The following is a 19042-nucleotide window of genomic DNA, read 5'->3' as shown; positions in this document are numbered from 1 at the left end:
TCAGATACTAAAGGTAAAGATGAACATTCAATCTTTTTATAGATTGTTGTTTAACTAATTTACTTGACTTCCTCAGTCAGGTGTTTTAAATATCTAGTCTGACAACAATATGCTATCGCCACACATTTAGTCAAATAACCCTCTAGGAGATTTAAATAGGAAGTTATTGCTTAAAAGATTACCTTTTTATTTTATGAATGGTTATTTGGGGAGCTTGTATAAATCATCAAACGTCACCAATGGTCAAAAAACCCCTTTAACATGGAAAAAACACTTGTTCTGTCAAAAGAGCTAAACAGAAAAATGTAAACAAAAGTTTTTCACTGAAACCTCTAATTTTTCCTTCTCAGCAGGCAGAGATTCATGAAGAAATAAATGTATAAAATTAGAAAACAGAGATAATTTGCCTGATAATCAAAGTTAATGATTAAAATAAAAAATTATTATCATAGAATAGAATCTATATTGTCACATATCACAATAGAAGCTTTGAATGATTAGGACTGTTGTGTAAGGAAAAATAATCAAGTCTAACCAGTTCTGTTTTGAAAGTCCATGATAAGGAGCTGGGTAGTGGGCAGTGCAAGCAGCATTCCAGTCTGATGAAAATTATTCTGATTGCAAGATGAGAGCACTTGATTTTCTAGCTGTTGCATGTATGCCTGCCTGAGTTTTGGCTTGCTCACAGGTGATTTAATATTGACGTAACTATTAAGCAGGGTAAGTGTTTACTTAGGGCATATTTAGAATACATACTGATTTTTGGCACATGATAGAAAAAGAACATTTCATTCCTATGTCCTACACATGTCCAGGCTTTAACCCCAAACAAGTAAAAAGATGACTGCATAGCAGGGGTTTCACATACAACTAAGGGCAAGGATGCTTCTTGGGGATCCTTTTCATCTGCAGGTGGAATAGACGCATTTTCCTTCTAGAGCTCTGGCTGTCTTTGCTTTTGGGGCCAAATTTGGAAGATGTATAACTTGTGGCATAATTTGCGTATCAGCAAGTATCAGTGTAATCTGCTAAGAAGAGACAAGGCACTTTTGTAGCAGAGCAAAAAATTAGGAGAAGCTTCTTAGCCCGTCTCCTTTGAAATGAAAGTTACATTACAGTTGTCATTTTATTATGTGTCAAATTATAATTTGGATAATAGAATGATACAATGTTAGTTTTCTCAAGCCATTTTTCACATGTTTTCGCACAGTTTTAACTGACGTTTTTACATGCGTTCCAATAAGCAATCCTTGCAATTTTTTTTGGACCTACAGAAATGAGCTGTGTAAAAAGAGTATATTTGAAACTGCTGCAGGGCGGGAGAAGGAACTAGGTGACATAAGGTCCTTTCTCACTTTTATATGGTTTTTTTCCTTTGAAGTTTTTGCATTTTCTGTTTGCACTTTTATGTACTGTTTCTTATGTAATTTTATTAAATTTTAGATAATTTGTAAGATCAGTAGAGAAAAATGCAGCCATATACTCTTATTCAGTGCTATAGTTTATTTTGAGGAGTATGCTTGTCTCCAGGCCAAGGAAGAGAAGAGGGGCTGACAACTTTTATTTGGTCAACTTGCTATGACTGCATTGTTCACTCTCAGAGTGCCACTTACCTCCTTAAGTGATGTGTACAAAAATGGAAGTGAATTAAAAGCGGCGTTAGAAGCCACTAGGATGTTTTTAAAATCCTTTGATTTAACTGAACTGTTCTATAACTAAATCTCGGACTGGTTGCTAGTCAAAAACAATTTCAGTCCCTAGTACCAAGATTATCACAGCTGAGAAAATCCTGAGGCAATTGATGTAATTTGAAGAATACGATTGCCAATTTAAGATTCTATTTCAGTAAATTATTAAACAAAATAACAGAAATACTACCACTTTTTGTTTAGTTTAATCTTGAATTGTGAATTATAAATTTGTTTGATTTTGGAACATAGAATGTGAATAATACTTGTCTCACAAACACTGATAATCTGTGCATTTGTTTTCAGTACACATTTTGGAACTTTGTACCGAAAAATTTGTTTGAGCAATTCAGAAGAATAGCCAACTTCTATTTTCTCATAATTTTCCTTGTTCAGGTAAGCTAATCCCTATTGTTTAATAAATTTCTGGACACTTCCTAAAAAACCAAGGAGTAGAAAAATGTTTAAAAATCCACTGGTTTTGAAGACTGGGGAGGTAAATGGTTCAGTTTGGATAGCCTTTTACATTAATGATGTGGCAAAAGGAGTTTTATTTAATTTCCTGGTTGTAAATGTGAATCTAACCTAAAGAGAAATTGACACCATCTCTGGTTTGATGGCAAGACATCCTTGATAAAATTGAAAAGAATGAGGGTCATTTTTTATTTTTATTTTGTAATAAACATCCAGATCAGTAAAACCATTGTTATAAATTATGTGGACAATAAACTTTTATTAGTTTTGCTAAATATTATATTTTTTATAGCAGGATGATGCCTTGGCGGAAATTTTCCAACTGTGCTGTCATCAAAGCCTGTAGAGAAACCAAAATGTAGATGCTTATACAATGCTTGCTTAGGGTGGTACATAAATACTTGATTTTGTAATTATTACCTCAGATAACTAGTTTGCTACTTGCCAGGTGTCTTCATTCTGAACCTTTCGCTATCGCTTAAATGTGTTAAACAATAAAAATCTTACTAAGTTAAGTGAAAAGCTGTATTACTTTGTATACCAGATTGTGCAGAAAGAAAAGCTATGCGGATTCCCAGGGTGGTTTTGTTATTATCTGAATTCCCTCTATGGAGTCTACCTCTTTGTATATAATTGCAGAAGCCACAGCTCAGTATTTCAGGATTTACTCCTTCCATGCGTAAGAACAGCTGTATTGTATAACGTGAAAATAGCACTATGCTAATTTCTAACACTGCTCAGTAATTTTGCCTCCAAAACTGCAGCTTTCCAGTCTGGTGCTTACTTAAACTCTTGCAAACATTTTTACTAGGCATTAACATCTGACTGTTAATGTGATCTAAATATAGTATTGTATCTTATTATAGCATATAGTTATTTTTCAAATTTTGTTGGTATGGTATATGTTCTTAAAATTGTATCAAAGTACTGTTCTTTTTAATTATAGTTCCTGGTGCTTTGTAACATATTGGTGAAATGATTACTTGAAACATCTTGCTTGAAACATTGACTGCTTACATTCACAAAAATATAACCAGAAAATACTTGTTCCTTTTGTTGCAGTTAATTATTGATACACCTACTAGTCCAGTTACAAGTGGACTTCCACTTTTATTTGTCATCACTGTAACAGCTATCAAACAGGTGAGTAATTTAGTGAGCAAAAGTAAAACCAAAGAGAATATTATTATTCGTTTTGCATTTAAATTTTCCCTGCCTTTTTGTGTTAGAATGTCTTAGGGCAATGCCTAAAGAATGATTGTGATTGATTTTGAGAGAGTAATTTTATTTTTGTTTCTGTAGTTTAAGTAGAATTGGTCGCTCTATGATGATGTCTCACTAATTCAACACAAGCGTCTAAATTATTTTACAATTTTGATGTCCTTGTGCTCCAAGGAATTATTTACATTCTTGTGTTAACTCAGCACACTTGGACTTTTGTTTGTTTGTTTCTAGGTAGCTGTCCACATCCTATTATGTTTTTCTGTAATGGCTGAAAATGAGTTAGTAAGAACTACAAAAACTTAAAAGATAAATCTGCTGTTACCTTTGAGGTTTCCTTAGCCCTTACAGTATGAACAGATAATAAAAATTATTTTGGTTCAAGTCTTCAGTATATGTTGATTATAATCGACAGTTCATAACGATAGCTGCAGTGCTTTCTACAGATTAGTATTGAACAGACATTATAGTATTCTCTCATTTTTAATGTGAAAATTAATCCATAAAATTGAAGCATTTTTTAGAAATCAGTTCTTGCCACATCATCAAGTATAAGAGATCCTAAGTTCTCTTAGTTGTTCTGTCGAAATAGAATTGCATAACACAGGTATGGAATTGTAAAGGTTTGCCATTTCACTTTCAACTTAGTAGTACCAAAAGGAAAAGATTAAGGTAGTTTTTCACCTGCTACCCTAATGCTGCAGTGCTACAGCTGACAGTTGAACTCTGTGAGTTCTCAGATTATCTCTGAGAGCATCCAAGGTAGTGATACTTTTGCTCTCCATTGAATTTTCAAATGTGCTCAAGAGAGTTAAATGTAAAAATGCTATGGAATACAAGTGATATTTTCCATCTCTTAACCACTGGTGTCTTTGTCAGTCCCAAACTTTATCCCATGGCAGGACCTTTTGAATGGAAAGTTGCAGATTCCCTGTCCTTTACTTTGTCTGTTTGTATAAAACAGAAATTCATAGGATAATTGAGCAATCAAAATAGGTTACTGTCCTGGTTTCGGCTGGGATAGAGTTAGTTTTCTTCCTAGTAGCTAATATAGCGCTGTGTTTTGGATTTTGTATGAGAATAATGTTGATAACACACTGATGTTTTAGTTGTTGCTAAATAATGTTTATGCTAGTCAAGGACTTTTCAGCTTCCCATGCTCTGCCAGGTGCACAAGAAGCTGGGAGGGGGCACCGCCAGGACAGCTGACCCCAGCTGGCCAAAGGGCTATTCCATACCATATGGCATCATGCTCAGCATACAAACTGGGGGGAGCTGGCCGAGGGCAGCAATCGCTGCTCGAGGACTGGCTGGGCATTGGTCAGCAGGTGGTGAGCAGTTGCATCACTTGCTTTTTTGTTTTTCCCTGAGTTTTTTTCCTCTCTCTCTCTCTCTCTTGTTATTTTCCTTTTCATTACAATTTATTATTATCGTTGTTGTTATTATTATTATTATTAGGGACATGGTTTAGTAAGCATGGAGGTGTTGTGTTGACGGTTGGACTAGATGATCTTAGAGGTCTTTTCCAACCTTACTGATTCTATGATTCTATTATTATTATATTCCAATTATTAAACTGTTATTATCTCAGCCCACGAGTTTTCTTACTTGTGCTCTTCAGATTGTCTCCCCCATCCCACCGGGGGGGGGCAGGGAGCGTGAGCAAGCAGCTGCATTGTGCTTAGTTGCCGACTGAAGCTAAACCACGACAGTTACTCTGCAAAGTCTCTTGAAAAAAAATTCTTCAGGACTATGCATATTGTATATAGGGTTAAAAAGTTTGACATAATTGTATGACAATCAGGAAATATGATAACCTTCACTTGTGTTGTCACTTTATCGTCTTTCAATATGGAGTCCCAGTCTTCCAAAATACATTTTCTACACTTTTATCTTCTCAGCAACTGCTTCTATAAGTAGTTTGCGCTTACTCAAGAGTCAATAGAGCATGAGCAAGAGATGATCACTTAAACACCAGAAATTGTTCTACACATTGTAAACATCCCTATTCATCAAGATGTCTTCATTAAAATATATAATTTTGTTGACTAATTGTAACTGTGAATGTTCTTTTTCATATATGTCTAACATGACTGTATTACTGACGTGTATTACAATTTCATTTGTTCTAGTGAGAATATTTTTTTTCCTTATCTTGATCAAGGATAATTTTTTAAATTTTTGTTGCAAGCTAGAGCTGTTCCGTGTCTTTATAGCCAAATGTGCATCACTGCATCATTCCATTTCACTGTTTTCTAGGGTTATGAAGATTGGCTTCGACATAAAGCTGACAATGCAATGAATCAATGCCCTGTTCATTTCATTCAACATGGTAAACTGGTTAGAAAGCAAAGCCGAAAATTAAGAGTAAGTAACTCTGACTTAACAGATTTTAGGAGTCAGACTTTACTTCACACTTCTTGTAAAACAAATTATACAGAAATGTAGTGTAGATGATGTTGTAGCATTTATTACATTTAATGGAGATTTGACTTACAATATAGTAATTTTTAATTTCATGCCTCTGAATAAAGTATTTTTAGAAGCTAGACATGTTTCTGCTTTGTCTTTGCTTTATTAACTTCCCTCATAACTGTTCCTTTCATTTTCCATTTTCTAACTTGGCATTTCACTCATGAGTTGTCTTTTCTCAATTTTTGGTCCTCTGTGGGTATACCCATTAATAATTTATTTAAGCCTGATTATGATAGTCAAACACTACTGATTTGTTGTATGTATACAACACATGTATATAAATACATATATATGCAACACATTCAGAATACTTTCTTTGTTACCCATCAAATCACAGCTTCTTTATTGGCCTTCTCAATGCTGCTACATTCCCTTCCTGGTGTTTTGAAGGTTATTTTCAGAAATTAATTTCTGCTTTCTTGTTGTTGTTGTTGTGAGCAGATCGACTTTTCATCATTATTCTCTTTAGAACTCAGAAAATTTGATAGGTATTTGTTTGTAATTTCCTTATTTCTAAGATCTTTGTTAGGGATATCTTTTTTCTGCTCTGCCTTGTTTGGGCATAAATGGCTCTACAGTCTGCACAGCCTTTCTGCTGTGACCTTCCCTTTGAGTGTGATAGCTTCTGCCTAGGGCTTCCCAGTAATAAAAAAAATTAAGACATCACATGCTGAGTATTCTGCGTGTGTAACTAAACAGTTAAATATTCCAAATAAAAATAATAAAGTACCACATAACTGGAATTTGTATTCCATTAATTAATTTATCATGTATATTTTCTCAGTTTCTCTCCTGTTCTTTGCCTTTCAGAGATTGTATTTTGAGCAACTAAATGGTAGGAGAGCCAGGCATAGGAAATATTTGCATGGAAAGGGATATCTGTATGTATGGGTAAATGGGTAAAATTCTCTGACCTGTATTACACAAGAAGACAGACTAGATTGTATAAATGTACACCTTTCTGCACCTGAAGCATGTGGACATTTGATTAAAGAAAGGAAAAAGAGAATTGCTGAAAGATGAGGTTTCTTTTTCACAGAATCACAGAATGGTTGAGGTTGGCAGGCACCTCTGGAGGTCATGTGGTCCAACTCTCCAGCTCAAGCAGGGCCAGTGAGAGCTGGTTGTCCAGGACCATGTCCAGATAGCTTTTGAGTATCTCCAAGGATGGAGACTCCACCATCTCCCTGAGCAACCTGTGCCAGTGCTCAGTCACCCTCACAGTGAAAAGGAGATGGACCCTTGCATGTTTCAGGTTGTGCCCATTGCTTCTGGTCCTGTTACTGGGCACCACTGAAAAGAGCCTTGCTCTGTCCTCTTGCACCTTTAGCTGTCGTGATGGCAAATGTTGTCAGAACACCTTTTAAATTTTGTTAAGAAGATGCTCTTTGCTAGTATTTTTAATTGTTTTGGGTTTTTTTCTTACTCCTGCCTTTTTTTCTTTGCAAATTGTTTAGATTGTTAACTTCTGTTTTAATAGACTGTTGTATTATAGATTGCTCCTGGCCTGCAGGGTGGCTTGTCTACCATGGCTTACAGAGAGAATCTTGCTAGATTAATTAGTAAATAATAAGAATCATTCAACACTACGATCTGTGAAAATCAAAAGTAAGAGGACTCTTTTGTCTTTATGAGTTGCACCTAAAAACTCACTTTCTGATGTGTAAATGTTTTCAGTGGCAACTTAAAAAACTCCAGACACAGTGGGCATTTTTTCTCATGCTTGTTCTTGTAGTGACAGTTCAATGTCGTTAAACTGGCCTCCCGACTTTCTCTCTGGCCAGATTCAGTGTTCTGAAGAATTCTGATTTTTTGTTTTATGGCATCTGTAGAGGTGATTAAACTTGCAGTAATATTGTTGTGTTTTAGGTAGCTGATAACTAAATTAATGTTGTTTTCAGTGGTAAAGAGAGCTAGTAAAATCAAAATAGTTATGTGGTGTTCTTACAATTTGTTCTAGGAATAGGTGGATTCTCTGTCTCCTAACGGTTTATTCAAGATAATTCCCTAACAGTGTTTTGTCTGGTTTTGGTAAAGTTCTCACTTTGAGGGCTTTATTATAATTTGTCCTGTCACTATCTTTCATAATTAATGATTTCATGGCAAAAAGGCAAGTTCTCTTGAAGACACATCTTGGAAGAATAAGGCAACTTGAGCAGTAGTCTGGTCCGTCAGGCTCCACTGCTCTTCAGGTTGAAGGCTCATTATTGTTCAGGCTGGCTCCAGCCAAGACATTCACGGCCTCCAGTTCCAAACCTACCCCTTCTCTGTCTCACTATGTATCTTCACTTCCCTGGGTCTGCAGAATGATATGTGAGAAGTCATTTAATCAAAAGAAAATACATGAGGAATTGAATCCCTTCCTAAATTTGAACAGCCTAAAACTTTTTATTATTTGTTAAAAGTGCAGCTTTTTTCCTCCCAAGAAATGAAGTAGCCAATTGTCATTATGCTGTTTTAATACATCTCTATTTATTTTTAGATGTTACTATTACTGATTGTTATCAGACTATTTTACTTAACTAGAATTTACAGATTCCTGCTAGACTGCTAAAGCTTTATAACTAAGAGAACAGTGACTAAGCTGAATCTTATAATAATGAATTATGACATAAAAGTATATTGAGCAGATGCTGAGCTATGTGAAAAATTGCAAAAATTACATATTTTGCTGGGATTTTTATTGACACTTTGATATTATTAAAACATATAGTATATCTTTGCCATTTGTTCTTTTTTACATATATATATATCTTCCTTTGTAAAAGATGAGCTCCAAAAATGTATTGAAGGCTGTTTTTCTCAAATGAATGCTTTACAGTAATCTTTTGAATTTATATTTGGTTAACTGTTCTGTGATGCTCTAACAGGCCTTAAGATATTATCTATGTTTACATGACTAAGAATTAATTTGCTCACTTTTAAACATGGATAAAAATAGGATGGACGTCTAGTGACAGATTCTGCTGAAAATGTATCCTGTTTTCATTGGCAGACTTGGAATTCTTAGCTTTTTCAGCTACCTCTAATTATAATATTCTGAGCTAGATGCTTCTCCTCAAGAGCCAACGAGAGTAGCTCACATCTCCAGCTGGTTTTGAAACAATATTTTGTTGTATTAGTCTTAAAACAAGGAGAGTATCTTGCATCTCTCAAATACTGTTGCAAAACTTAGTAAGACAGTACGTGCAAAATAGTTTGACATCCTGAGGAAAGGTAGTACGCAGTAGACCTCATTCATTCTCCAAGGTGTAATTCAGTTTTCAGAGATATTTCTGTAGTTCTTTACTCCTGTGGTAAAATCCTGATGTAAATAAAATTGATGACCTTTAAAGATATTTGAGTGAACCTAGGTTTTGGGTTTGAAATCTGAAATTTGGGCTGCTACATAAATGCATTTTATTTTGTTTTGTGTTTTTTTTCCCCTAGGTTGGAGATATTGTAATGGTAAAAGAAGATGAAACATTCCCGTGTGACTTAATATTTCTGTCAAGTAGTAGAGGAGATGGAACATGTTTTGTTACAACAGCTAGTTTGGATGGTGAATCCAGTCATAAAGTAATAAATGTTCTACATTTCCTTTTTAAGGCAAAGTTTGCATTTAATTTTTTACACAGATCACACTATGACTTCATGCATATATGTGTAAGCACGTAGACTGACTTGTGTAACTTTGTTTCTACCAGTTGACTTAATTTTTCTTAAAGTTTCATTATTTTATGGAAAGTTTTAAAACATATTTATTTGTGGTTTTGTTGGTGTCCAGTATAGGCATGCAGATTACAGAGATAATGCACAAACTTTATGTACTTAAATGCTTTTCACAGTGACCTGATTTGTGAGTACACTGGGAGGTACTTGCATATAATCTAAGAAGATGCCCAGTTAGGAGCATTTAAAGGTGCATCTTATTTGAACTATGAGCTCTTATGTAAAAGCTAGTAAAACTCTTTCACGCTGAACTGAAGTATATCTGCAGATTAATGTCTTGTATATCTGTCCTTAATTTTTTGATCTTATTTACACCTTTTTGTTCATCCCAGACTTACTATGCTGTTCAAGATACAAAGGCATTTCACAATGAACAAGAAATCGATGCACTACATGCTACCATTGAATGTGAACAACCTCAGCCTGACCTTTATAAGTAAGAAAAGAATTCTTACCTGTTTCATTTAAGGTACCCTACCAGTAAATTATAAGACTATCATAATGAAAAGATACTGGCTGCATCTGCATGGTTAGAGTGGGCCCCAGGGTGAGCTTGAAGTCAGGTTAGTCTTCCATGCGTGCTCTTTTCCTGCAGGTAGTTCAGTGGTCTGCTGTAGGGCAGTGGTCTCCAAAGGGGGGTGTGCAAGACGATCCATTGGGGTGCGTGACTAAAACTTTAGAACTTCTATTTCTATTTTTGTTTAATCTAAAAAATAAGAAAGAAAATAAGCTTTACTAATATTTAATATATTTATTGACACTAGCACCCTCATTCAGTCTGTATGTCAGAGGGTCCTGTGTTGCATACAGTTTGCGAGGTGTCATGGGGGAAGAGAGGGTGTTCCACAACGTGAAGAGGCTGACAGTGGCATCCTCACTCATTCCTTTGCTTTCAGCATATTGCGAAGTATTGCAATTTGTGTGTGCCTGGTTAAGTGGATTTACGGGTTATATTATCTAGTTTTAACTAAACTAACCCTCAGAAAATGGTCAAGTGGCTTAAAAAGGTTCCCGCAAAGAAACTGCGTATTGAAGATAATACTAACAATGCAAGCACAAGTGAACAACAAGAAAATGGCAAACACTTCCACTCCTAGTATGAGCTCTTCATCAGCCACATTTAGAGGTAAAAACAATGCCAGCCTAATCAGATCTGAGAAGAAGTCAGTCAGAAGCTTGAAATTGTCAAGACTATTTGAAAGATAGATTTACATCTGCTATCATTAATGATGAACCTCACCCTATGTGCTTTGAGATATTAGCTAATGACAGTATGAAGCCATCATGATTAGCAAGACATTTAAAAACTAAGCATCCAGAACATGAAGAAAAACCTTTACTGTTTTTTAGCAATGTTTGAAGCCATGCAATACTCAATATCTTACAGAAGTACTGTACAAAATTTCACTAAACTTAATGATAAATCTTTAGAAGCCTCTTTTGAGGTTTCTTTCTTAATAGAGAAAGATAAAAAGCCGCATACTATTGGGGAAACCCTTGTTCTTCCTGCCGCAGTAAAAATAACTGAAATAATACACAGAAAACAATACGGCGACAAACTAAAATGCACTCTTTTGTCAGCAAACACAGTTGGAAGATGCAGAGAAAACATTGCTTATTTCTGAGGTGTGGAGGTATCTCTTTTCCCTGATCTCAGTGACCGAGGAACTGTTCTAGAAATCTGCAAGAGAACAGATTCTTTAGAAAAGTGATTCCGTGAATGGCTTGATCCTTTTTTAAATACATGGCTCATGAAATAAACATTTGGAAGTTGAAGCTCACACCATTATAGGTGGTGGAATTTCCTGGGACAGCTGTTGAGACACAAATAATGAGAACACATTGCTAAACAGCTTCTATCTGATAATTTTTACTTGGCACTTTACCTCTCAACAAACCACAGTGGTGAATCTTTCTTTCCAAAGGCACGTGGTCATTTTACATCATGATGCATCATAACAAACTATATGGTGTCTTTAGATGTGGCTCTACTGTGTTGTATATTCTCTCAGCAACCAGGACACTGCTCCTCTGAGCCTGAGAGGTTCCCTTCCAGGGTAACAGACCCACCAGCTCCCCACAGTTTCCTCCTCCATCCAGAATGCTACCATCAGGCTTAATCCCTTTTGGTTTGAGGTTACCCACTTGGATAGTGTTATTGCAAATACAGTGTACTGGGTCTGGCTGGAATGGAGTTAATTTTTTTCATAGCAGCCCATGCGGTACAGTGTTTTAGATTTGTGACTAAACCGGTGTTGATAACAAACCAGTGTTTCAGCTGTTGCTGAGCAGTGCTTGCACAGTGTCAAGGCTTTCTCTGTTTCTCACTCTGCCCTCCCAGCAAGTAGGCTGGGGGTGGGCAAGAGGCTGGGAGTGGGCATGGCCAGGACAACTGACCTCAGCTGAGCAAAGGGATATTCTGTGCCATACAATGTCATGCTCAGCAATAAAACTGGAGGGGGAGGCACTCTTTCCAAAGTAACTGTTGCTTGGAGACTGGCTGGGCATTGATCTGCTTATGGGATGTGGTGAGTGGTTGCCTTTGCATCTCGGTTTGTTTTTTCCTTCAGTTATTAAAGTGTCATTATCTTGCTTTTGCTCTCCTGATTCTCCCCCTATCCTGCTTGGGGGGGGGGGGGAATGAGCAAGAGGCTAGTGGGTACTTAGTTGCTGTCCAGAGTCAACCCACCACATATAGATAAAACGTACTTAGAGATATTCAGAGGAAAAATTGCTTATTGGCTTTATGCTTTGGTTTTGTTTTGTTTTTAACTCAGTTGTAGGTTTTAAGTTTTGTAAAGGATAATAATCACACTGTTACTTACCTCAGGTAGCTTAGAGAATAAGATTTCTTGTCTAATTAGATTTATTCATAATTTTCTAATCTTTTATATCTTTTTATACACAGTTCTGTGTATTTTTGTATCTACATGTTTTAAATATACCCATATATATCTCTGTATTCTTGTTTACTTCCTGGATAATCAGAGCATGTTTAATTGGAAGCTCTTTGCTCACTGTAATAAATACTTTCAATAAAATACTTCTCAAATAATCTATTCTGACAGATACTTTTTAAAGATTTCAAAAGTGAGAGTAATTTGCTTTTTAAAATATGTATGTGTGGTATATATACATCTGTATATAGAGAGAATGACATGTCCTTGTAATGTACATTTAAAAAACTGAAATATTGGGACATATATACATAAGAATACACAAATTAGCAGTGCTGGTAAACTACTTGTGTATTTGCCTTGCAGATTTGTTGGTCGAATAAATGTTTACCATGATAGGAATGAGCCTACTGCAAGGTAGGGAAAATCCAGGGTTTCTACTCATTTAAACATTTTTAGGGTTGAATAAGTATCAATAATGAGAATTACCTTTGTTTCACCAACATTGTGCTGCCTTGTCTTACTGATAAAATATTTTTCTATTAGAAGTTTATAGACTGTAATTTCATATATCATAAATATTTCATATTTTGATCACTTAGATTTCTCTTATTTTATGTCTTTATTCAACTTAAGTTTTTATTTGACGTGTTTAGTTTGTAAATGATGTTGATAGGATTTGGGCGGTACTTGGATAATACTGTGCCATTAGCATGGGGTCTTGGTAGCACACCAAACAGTGTGAATAGTACCACTTGCGTATTCCTCTCATTTTTCTTCTTAGAAATTGAAGTTTGAACATGCCAAATATCATGTTTAGTTTTACTAAAGGGGGTTGTACATTTGTCCAAAATGACCACAATATTGTGTGTGTTCAGGAAGGCAACATCCCGTGAAATACATTTTGTACGTGGTGTAGGAGACAGCGATCTATTACCCTGGGTCTGGCACCTAGAAGGGTCTGCATCCTGTGCAGATAGGTTTCATCCTGAAGGGAGTGCAGTGCTTTCTGGTCAAGGAGCAGTCTGTAGCCCAGGACAGTCCTTGTCCAGCAAATAGAGAAGTAAAATGAGGCAGTACAAAAGAGGAACGAATATGTCTGTCTTTTCTGCCTAGGATATTCTGTCTACCCAGCAAGGAAGAGACTTGCTGTACCTGATTTTGTTCAGGACCTTGCCACAAAGAGGCAAAGCAGTAGGATGGAAAGGATTCTCACTCGGGTGATATCCTAGACCCCAGCATGTGGGAAGTTACTCCTTTCTGGCTAAGTGCCTTTCTAACCTGAATGTGTCTGTAGAGACACATTTTCTATCTCATTAAGCAAAGAGGAGAGGAAATCTGGCTGCTGAGTGTGTCAGTGGCATAGCTCCCTCAGGAAACACCTGTATAACTGCACTGCAAAACAGTGCAAAAATCTCTATCACCATCCAGAGTGACCATCTCTCAGCAGCTCTGGTCTGTATTCTTCCTGGGGTCCCTCAGATAAAGAGGGTCAGGCAGAACACTGGCCACGTGAGCTGTTCTAGCGACAACTGCCTACTTCCAGAGAGTAGGCATCCTTTCCTGAGGATCCTGCTGTCCTTTCCACGTTGAGTGATGTATCGTGTAATAGTAGATTGCTAGAGTCTGCTATGAAAACAGTCTTTTTTGCTTCTTTCACTTTAAAGATTCTTTTGACTAATAAAGTTGGTTGGAAATGGACTTGGGTGGGAGAGGAAAGGAAAGTAAGCAGAAAATATCTTTTTAATCTCAACAGCAACAGATTGATCTGTGTATAACACTGTGAATGAGCAGAAAATCTGTGGCGTTAAGACTTGTATTCCTTGGACAGCACTATTAGAGCAATTGGGGTTTTTTTACTACATTGGGGTATAACGTCTTATAACCCAAATCATTCATATAACATCACTCCACTGGTTTAAATGGAACTAGTTTGAGGTTATACATCATAGTTATGTCCCTGGGGTTTTTGTTTGTTTAGAGTTTCTTGATTTTTGGGGGTTTCATACCACAAGAACACTTTGAATAACATTCAAAAATACTGAACTTACTTCTTGTTTCTTTTCCGTTGCTGTACAAATAAGAGTCTGACAGTTCTGCATGCTGTCTGTCTATAAAGTAGTCCTTGGTTTTGCACCCATATGGTGATTTGTATTACATATCATGCTCCAAAATATTATTTTAAACTGCATGGGGATCCTTACATTAATTCCCCTACTCCTCAATAAATTATCTTTATGCTCTGAAATGTACACAGTAAGTATCAAACAATACCTTGTATGCCATTTATACTTAAAATAAAATGGAAGAATGTATTGTCCTTAGTAAGTAATTCTAACATGTGGACACTACAGTTTATAGAATCATAGAATCATTAAGGTTGGAAAAGACCTCTAGGATCATCGAGTCCAACCATCCACCCAACACCTCCATGCCTACTAAACCATGTCCCAACGTGCCACATCTACATGTTTTTTGAACTCCTCCAGGGACAGTGAGTCCACCACCTCTGGGCAGCCTGTTCCGATGCTTGACCACCCTTTCAGTAAAGAAATTGTTCCTAATATCCAATCTAAACCTCCCCTGGCGCAACTTGAGGCTGTTTCGTTTCCTCTTGTCCTATTGCTTGTTACCTGGGAGAAGAGACCAACACCCACCTCGCTACAACCTCCTTTCAGGTAGTTGTAGAGAGTGAGAAGGTCTCCCCTCAGCTTCCACTTCTCCAGGCTAAACAATCCCAGTTCCGTCAGCTGCTCCTCATCAGACTTGTGCTCTAGACCCTTCACCAGCTTTATTGCCCTTCTCTGGACACGCTCCAGCACCTCAATGTCTCTCTTGTAGTGAGGGGCCCAAAACTGAACACAGGATTCGAGGTGCGGCCTCACCAGTGCGGAGTACGGGGGGACAATCGCTGCCCTAGTTCTGCTGGCCACACTATTTTTCATAGAAGCCAGGATGCCATTGGCTTTCTTGGCCACCTGGGCACACTGCCAGCTCATATTCGGCTGGCTGTCAGCCAGCACCCCCAGGTCCTTCTCTGCTGGGCAGCTTTCCAGCCACTCTTCCCCAAGCTTGTAGCATTGCATGGGGTTGTTGTGACCGAAGTGCAGGACCTGGCACTTAGCCTTGTTGTACCTCATACAGTTGGCCTCGGCCCATCGATCCAGCCTGTCCAGGTCCATCTGTAGAGCCTTCCTACCCTCAAGCAGATCAACACTCCCGCCCAGTTTGGTGTCATCTGCAAACTTACGGAGGGCGCGCTCGGTCCCCTCATCCAGATCATTGATAAAGATATTAAACAGGACTGGCCCCAATACTGAGCCCTGGGGAACACCACTCGTGACTGGCCACCAACTGGATTTAACTCCATTCACCACAACTCTTTGGGCTCGGCCATCCAGCCAGTTTTTTACCCAGCGAAGAGTACACCCGCCTAAGCCATGAGCTGCCAGCTTCTGTAGGAGAATGCTGTGGGAGACGGTGTCAAAGGCTTTACTAAAGTCCAGGTAGATAACATCTATAGTCTTTCCCTCATCCACTAGGCAGGTCACCTGGTCATAGAAGGAGATCAGGTTGGTCAAGCAGGACCTGCCTTTCATGAACCCATGCTGGCTGGGCCTGATCCCCTGGTTGGCCTGCACATGCCTGTTATATAAGGCTAAAAAAGTCTCAAATCAGTATTTTTAAAAATAAGCACCTTACAATTAGGATGATGAGTCTTTATTTAGGTACCTACACATGTGGTTTTTAGATGCATTGGTTTAAGACTTGAATTGTGAAATTATGAGCTTAACTTTAGGCATCTATATATATTTTTTTAATTTTCACTTAAAAGCTTTAAATAGTGCCTGGTAATTTTGTTACATAAAAATATTTGAGTAAAACTAATTTCCTTGTTTACATGGCTTCCACTAAGGTCTGCTGTTTCTCTCTAAATGTTTATATTTTGTAATACTTATCTTTTGCAGGCCATTAGGATCTGAAAATCTGCTTCTTAGAGGAGCCACTTTAAAGAATACAGAAAAAATCTTTGGTAAGTATTTTATTTAGATGGACCCTGCAGTAATAAGCAAACATCAAAAAAGGTTACAACCCTATAGTTACTACTGAGCATATGATTTCTATTGAATCACTTGATTCACAACTTTTTAATAAGGTTTACTGTTGCTATATTGCAGTAAAGTAACTGTTTAAGACGTACAATGACTAGAGTTTTTTGGGAGGGGGATTTTATAGTTTCTTCAAGGGTTAGTGAAGATGACTCAACTTCTTCACGTAAATGGCTTCTGAGCAAGCACTGTGAATTAATGTTGTTGTCCCAAAGCAGTTAATGAGCCTGTTGAAAAATTTTAAATCTGTTTTGCTCATTTGTCAAAACAAACAGATACTCCAACCAGATATAAATATGGCTGATTAAAAAAAAAATCCACTTAAACGGTTCCTGATCAAAATTAAACTTTCTGCTAGCCAGTGTATTTTGTGTGTATTAATTGTCTTCGTTCCATGGAAAATTTTGAATATTTTAGCAGAAATAGGAAGCACAAACTGAGATACGTTTTTTGGAAATTCTTCAATAAAGCCTAGTGGGAGTAGTAGTTCCGTTGTAACTGTAACAAGCCACTCTTTGCTGGTGACAAAAAGGACAAGGATCCAAGTCATTTTCTATGCTATACAACTTCTGTACTCCCAGGAAAGAAGATCACAGATAGCCATGAACTGCTTCGCCTAAAATACCAAAATCTTGCAAGTTTTTCTCCAAAAAGAATGTAAAAAGTATATATTCATTTAAACTTGCTCTCTTTGCTTTTAATTGTAATCTAAAATAGATGAACTAATATAATTAGTTTGTAGTAAGTATTTCTGTAAACTTCAGAGGATGGTTTTAAGATTTCTGTTAACTTGTGTATCGGGCAGAGATGTTCCTAATATGAGTGGTTGTTTCTGGTCTGCCTAACACATGCAGTGTTTGCCATTACCCCAGCACAATCCATATCCTAAATTATTTTATTTTATCAATGTACAGGTGTTCTGGTTTAATAAGTACTTTAAATTCATCGTCTTGTTTGCAGCTTCTTTTAGCTGTTGTATTTAATCTTCTGAATTTTAGTCTCTCAATTTGTGTTATCAACAGGAAATTGATAATATCAAAAGATCACTCTTTTCATGAATTATTAAATTTTCCCGAAGCAAGCAGAATCAACAGCTGCTTTCTATTCTTTTTGGATGTATCCAGCCCTATCTGGATTTTCTTTTATGATGCATGACTTAGGTTCTAAAATTAAAGCTAAAAAACAAAAGGGATTTATTAAAAACCCAGCTTTGCTTTGGCTTTGATACATAGCAACATGTTAGCAAATTGGGAACTGTGACTCTGGAATGGGGTGTAAATGCTGCTTAAAATTTCCCTGTAAGAACCAAGGTATTAAAGCCATTTCTAGTTTTTGAGTATCATCCAAATCTTTATTCTTTTTCTTCAGACTACAGAGAATTAAAGAAATGACAGAGTATAATAAGCTAGTGAATTGTGCTTTTATTAAGTTATTGTACTGTGCAATCTTTAGTAAAACATTTTGTCTAATTTCAGGTGTTGCTATCTACACAGGCATGGAAACTAAGATGGCATTAAATTACCAGGCAAAATCACAGAAGCGATCTGCTGTAGAAAAGTAAAATTTCTAATATTTATTTTGGGGGTGGAAAACTGTATGTTTGAATGCTGAATAAAAGGGTTTTGTTTTTTTGGTGGTTTTTGTTGGTTTGTTTTTTTGTTTTTGTTTTTTTTTTTAAAGTGTGTGTTTCATTCATTTAAATTAAAAAAGAGGTAGAGGGGCTTAAAACTTGCCTTTTTTTGTGTATCATTTTTTACTTATAAAATGAGTTATATAACGCTGTATAAATGAGGTTCTCAATACTGAATTTTTATTAAATGTTAAATATTTTTAAAAAGCCACCTTAATATAATGCTTACCTTTTTAAGATATAATGTGTTTTGCTGTTCCAGAAGACTTTTCTTTCACTGGTTAGAGTACACCTACTGACAGTTTTCCCAGATTATGTGCTTCAATATCCTAAAATTCCTTTTCATTACAATTAAGTCTTGAATTCAGTAAAAATAACTCTTTTGATGCGCTTCACTTTGGATCAACTGCAGTAACACAAAGCCTGTCTGTGGCAGGTTTTCTATGGTTTAGCTAAAATTAAAAGTTCCATATATGCATATATGATGGGAAAGGAAGACACTGCTGTCCTCAAGGGATGAGCTGACATTGGTTGCTTACTTTTTTTAAAATAGAGAGGATTATTTTCTAGTCCTACTCTGCTATCTGAAATCATCAGCTCTGAGTAAGGTGTCCAACCTTGTGGGGAAAAAAAAAAAAAAAAAAAAAGTCATTGATTAAGGCAAGATGTACTGACCAGCTGATAGCCCTTCTCTTACGCAGTGACTGAGCAATGATGTTGTGTCTCTTTCTGTTGTTATTGATGTATAACCCATGGCTTTTAGTTCATGCCCATCATTAATGTAAATATAATTTTAAATGTGAAGTGTTCTTGCTCTTTCTTTTTTTAGTTCTGTAT

General features: G+C 36.6%; 1 protein-coding gene across 3 annotated transcripts in view; it reads left to right on the top strand.

Annotated features, from left to right (window-relative positions):
• The window catches only part of ATP11A (ATPase phospholipid transporting 11A), a 131873-nt gene that overhangs the window by 71682 nt on the left and 41149 nt on the right, over window positions 1-19042 (top strand). For 2 of the 3 annotated variants that reach the window (XM_072849851.1, XM_072849853.1), the window contains exons 3-10: window positions 1995-2084; window positions 3225-3305; window positions 5643-5750; window positions 9288-9416; window positions 9902-10005; window positions 12833-12883; window positions 16435-16499; window positions 18051-18132. In XM_072849851.1, coding sequence (XP_072705952.1) covers window positions 1995-2084; window positions 3225-3305; window positions 5643-5750; window positions 9288-9416; window positions 9902-10005; window positions 12833-12883; window positions 16435-16499; window positions 18051-18132 — 710 coding nt within the window. The remainder of the gene's footprint in view (window positions 1-1994; window positions 2085-3224; window positions 3306-5642; window positions 5751-9287; window positions 9417-9901; window positions 10006-12832; window positions 12884-16434; window positions 16500-18050; window positions 18133-19042) is intronic. The other variant, XM_072849852.1, reaches the window with a different exon arrangement.

This window comes from Ciconia boyciana, chromosome 1 (genome assembly GCF_034638445.1).
Source record: "Ciconia boyciana chromosome 1, ASM3463844v1, whole genome shotgun sequence".
Classification (NCBI taxonomy): domain Eukaryota; kingdom Metazoa; phylum Chordata; class Aves; order Ciconiiformes; family Ciconiidae; genus Ciconia; species Ciconia boyciana.
Note: the sequence above shows the minus strand (reverse complement) of the source record. Positions and strands in the feature narration are given on the sequence as shown.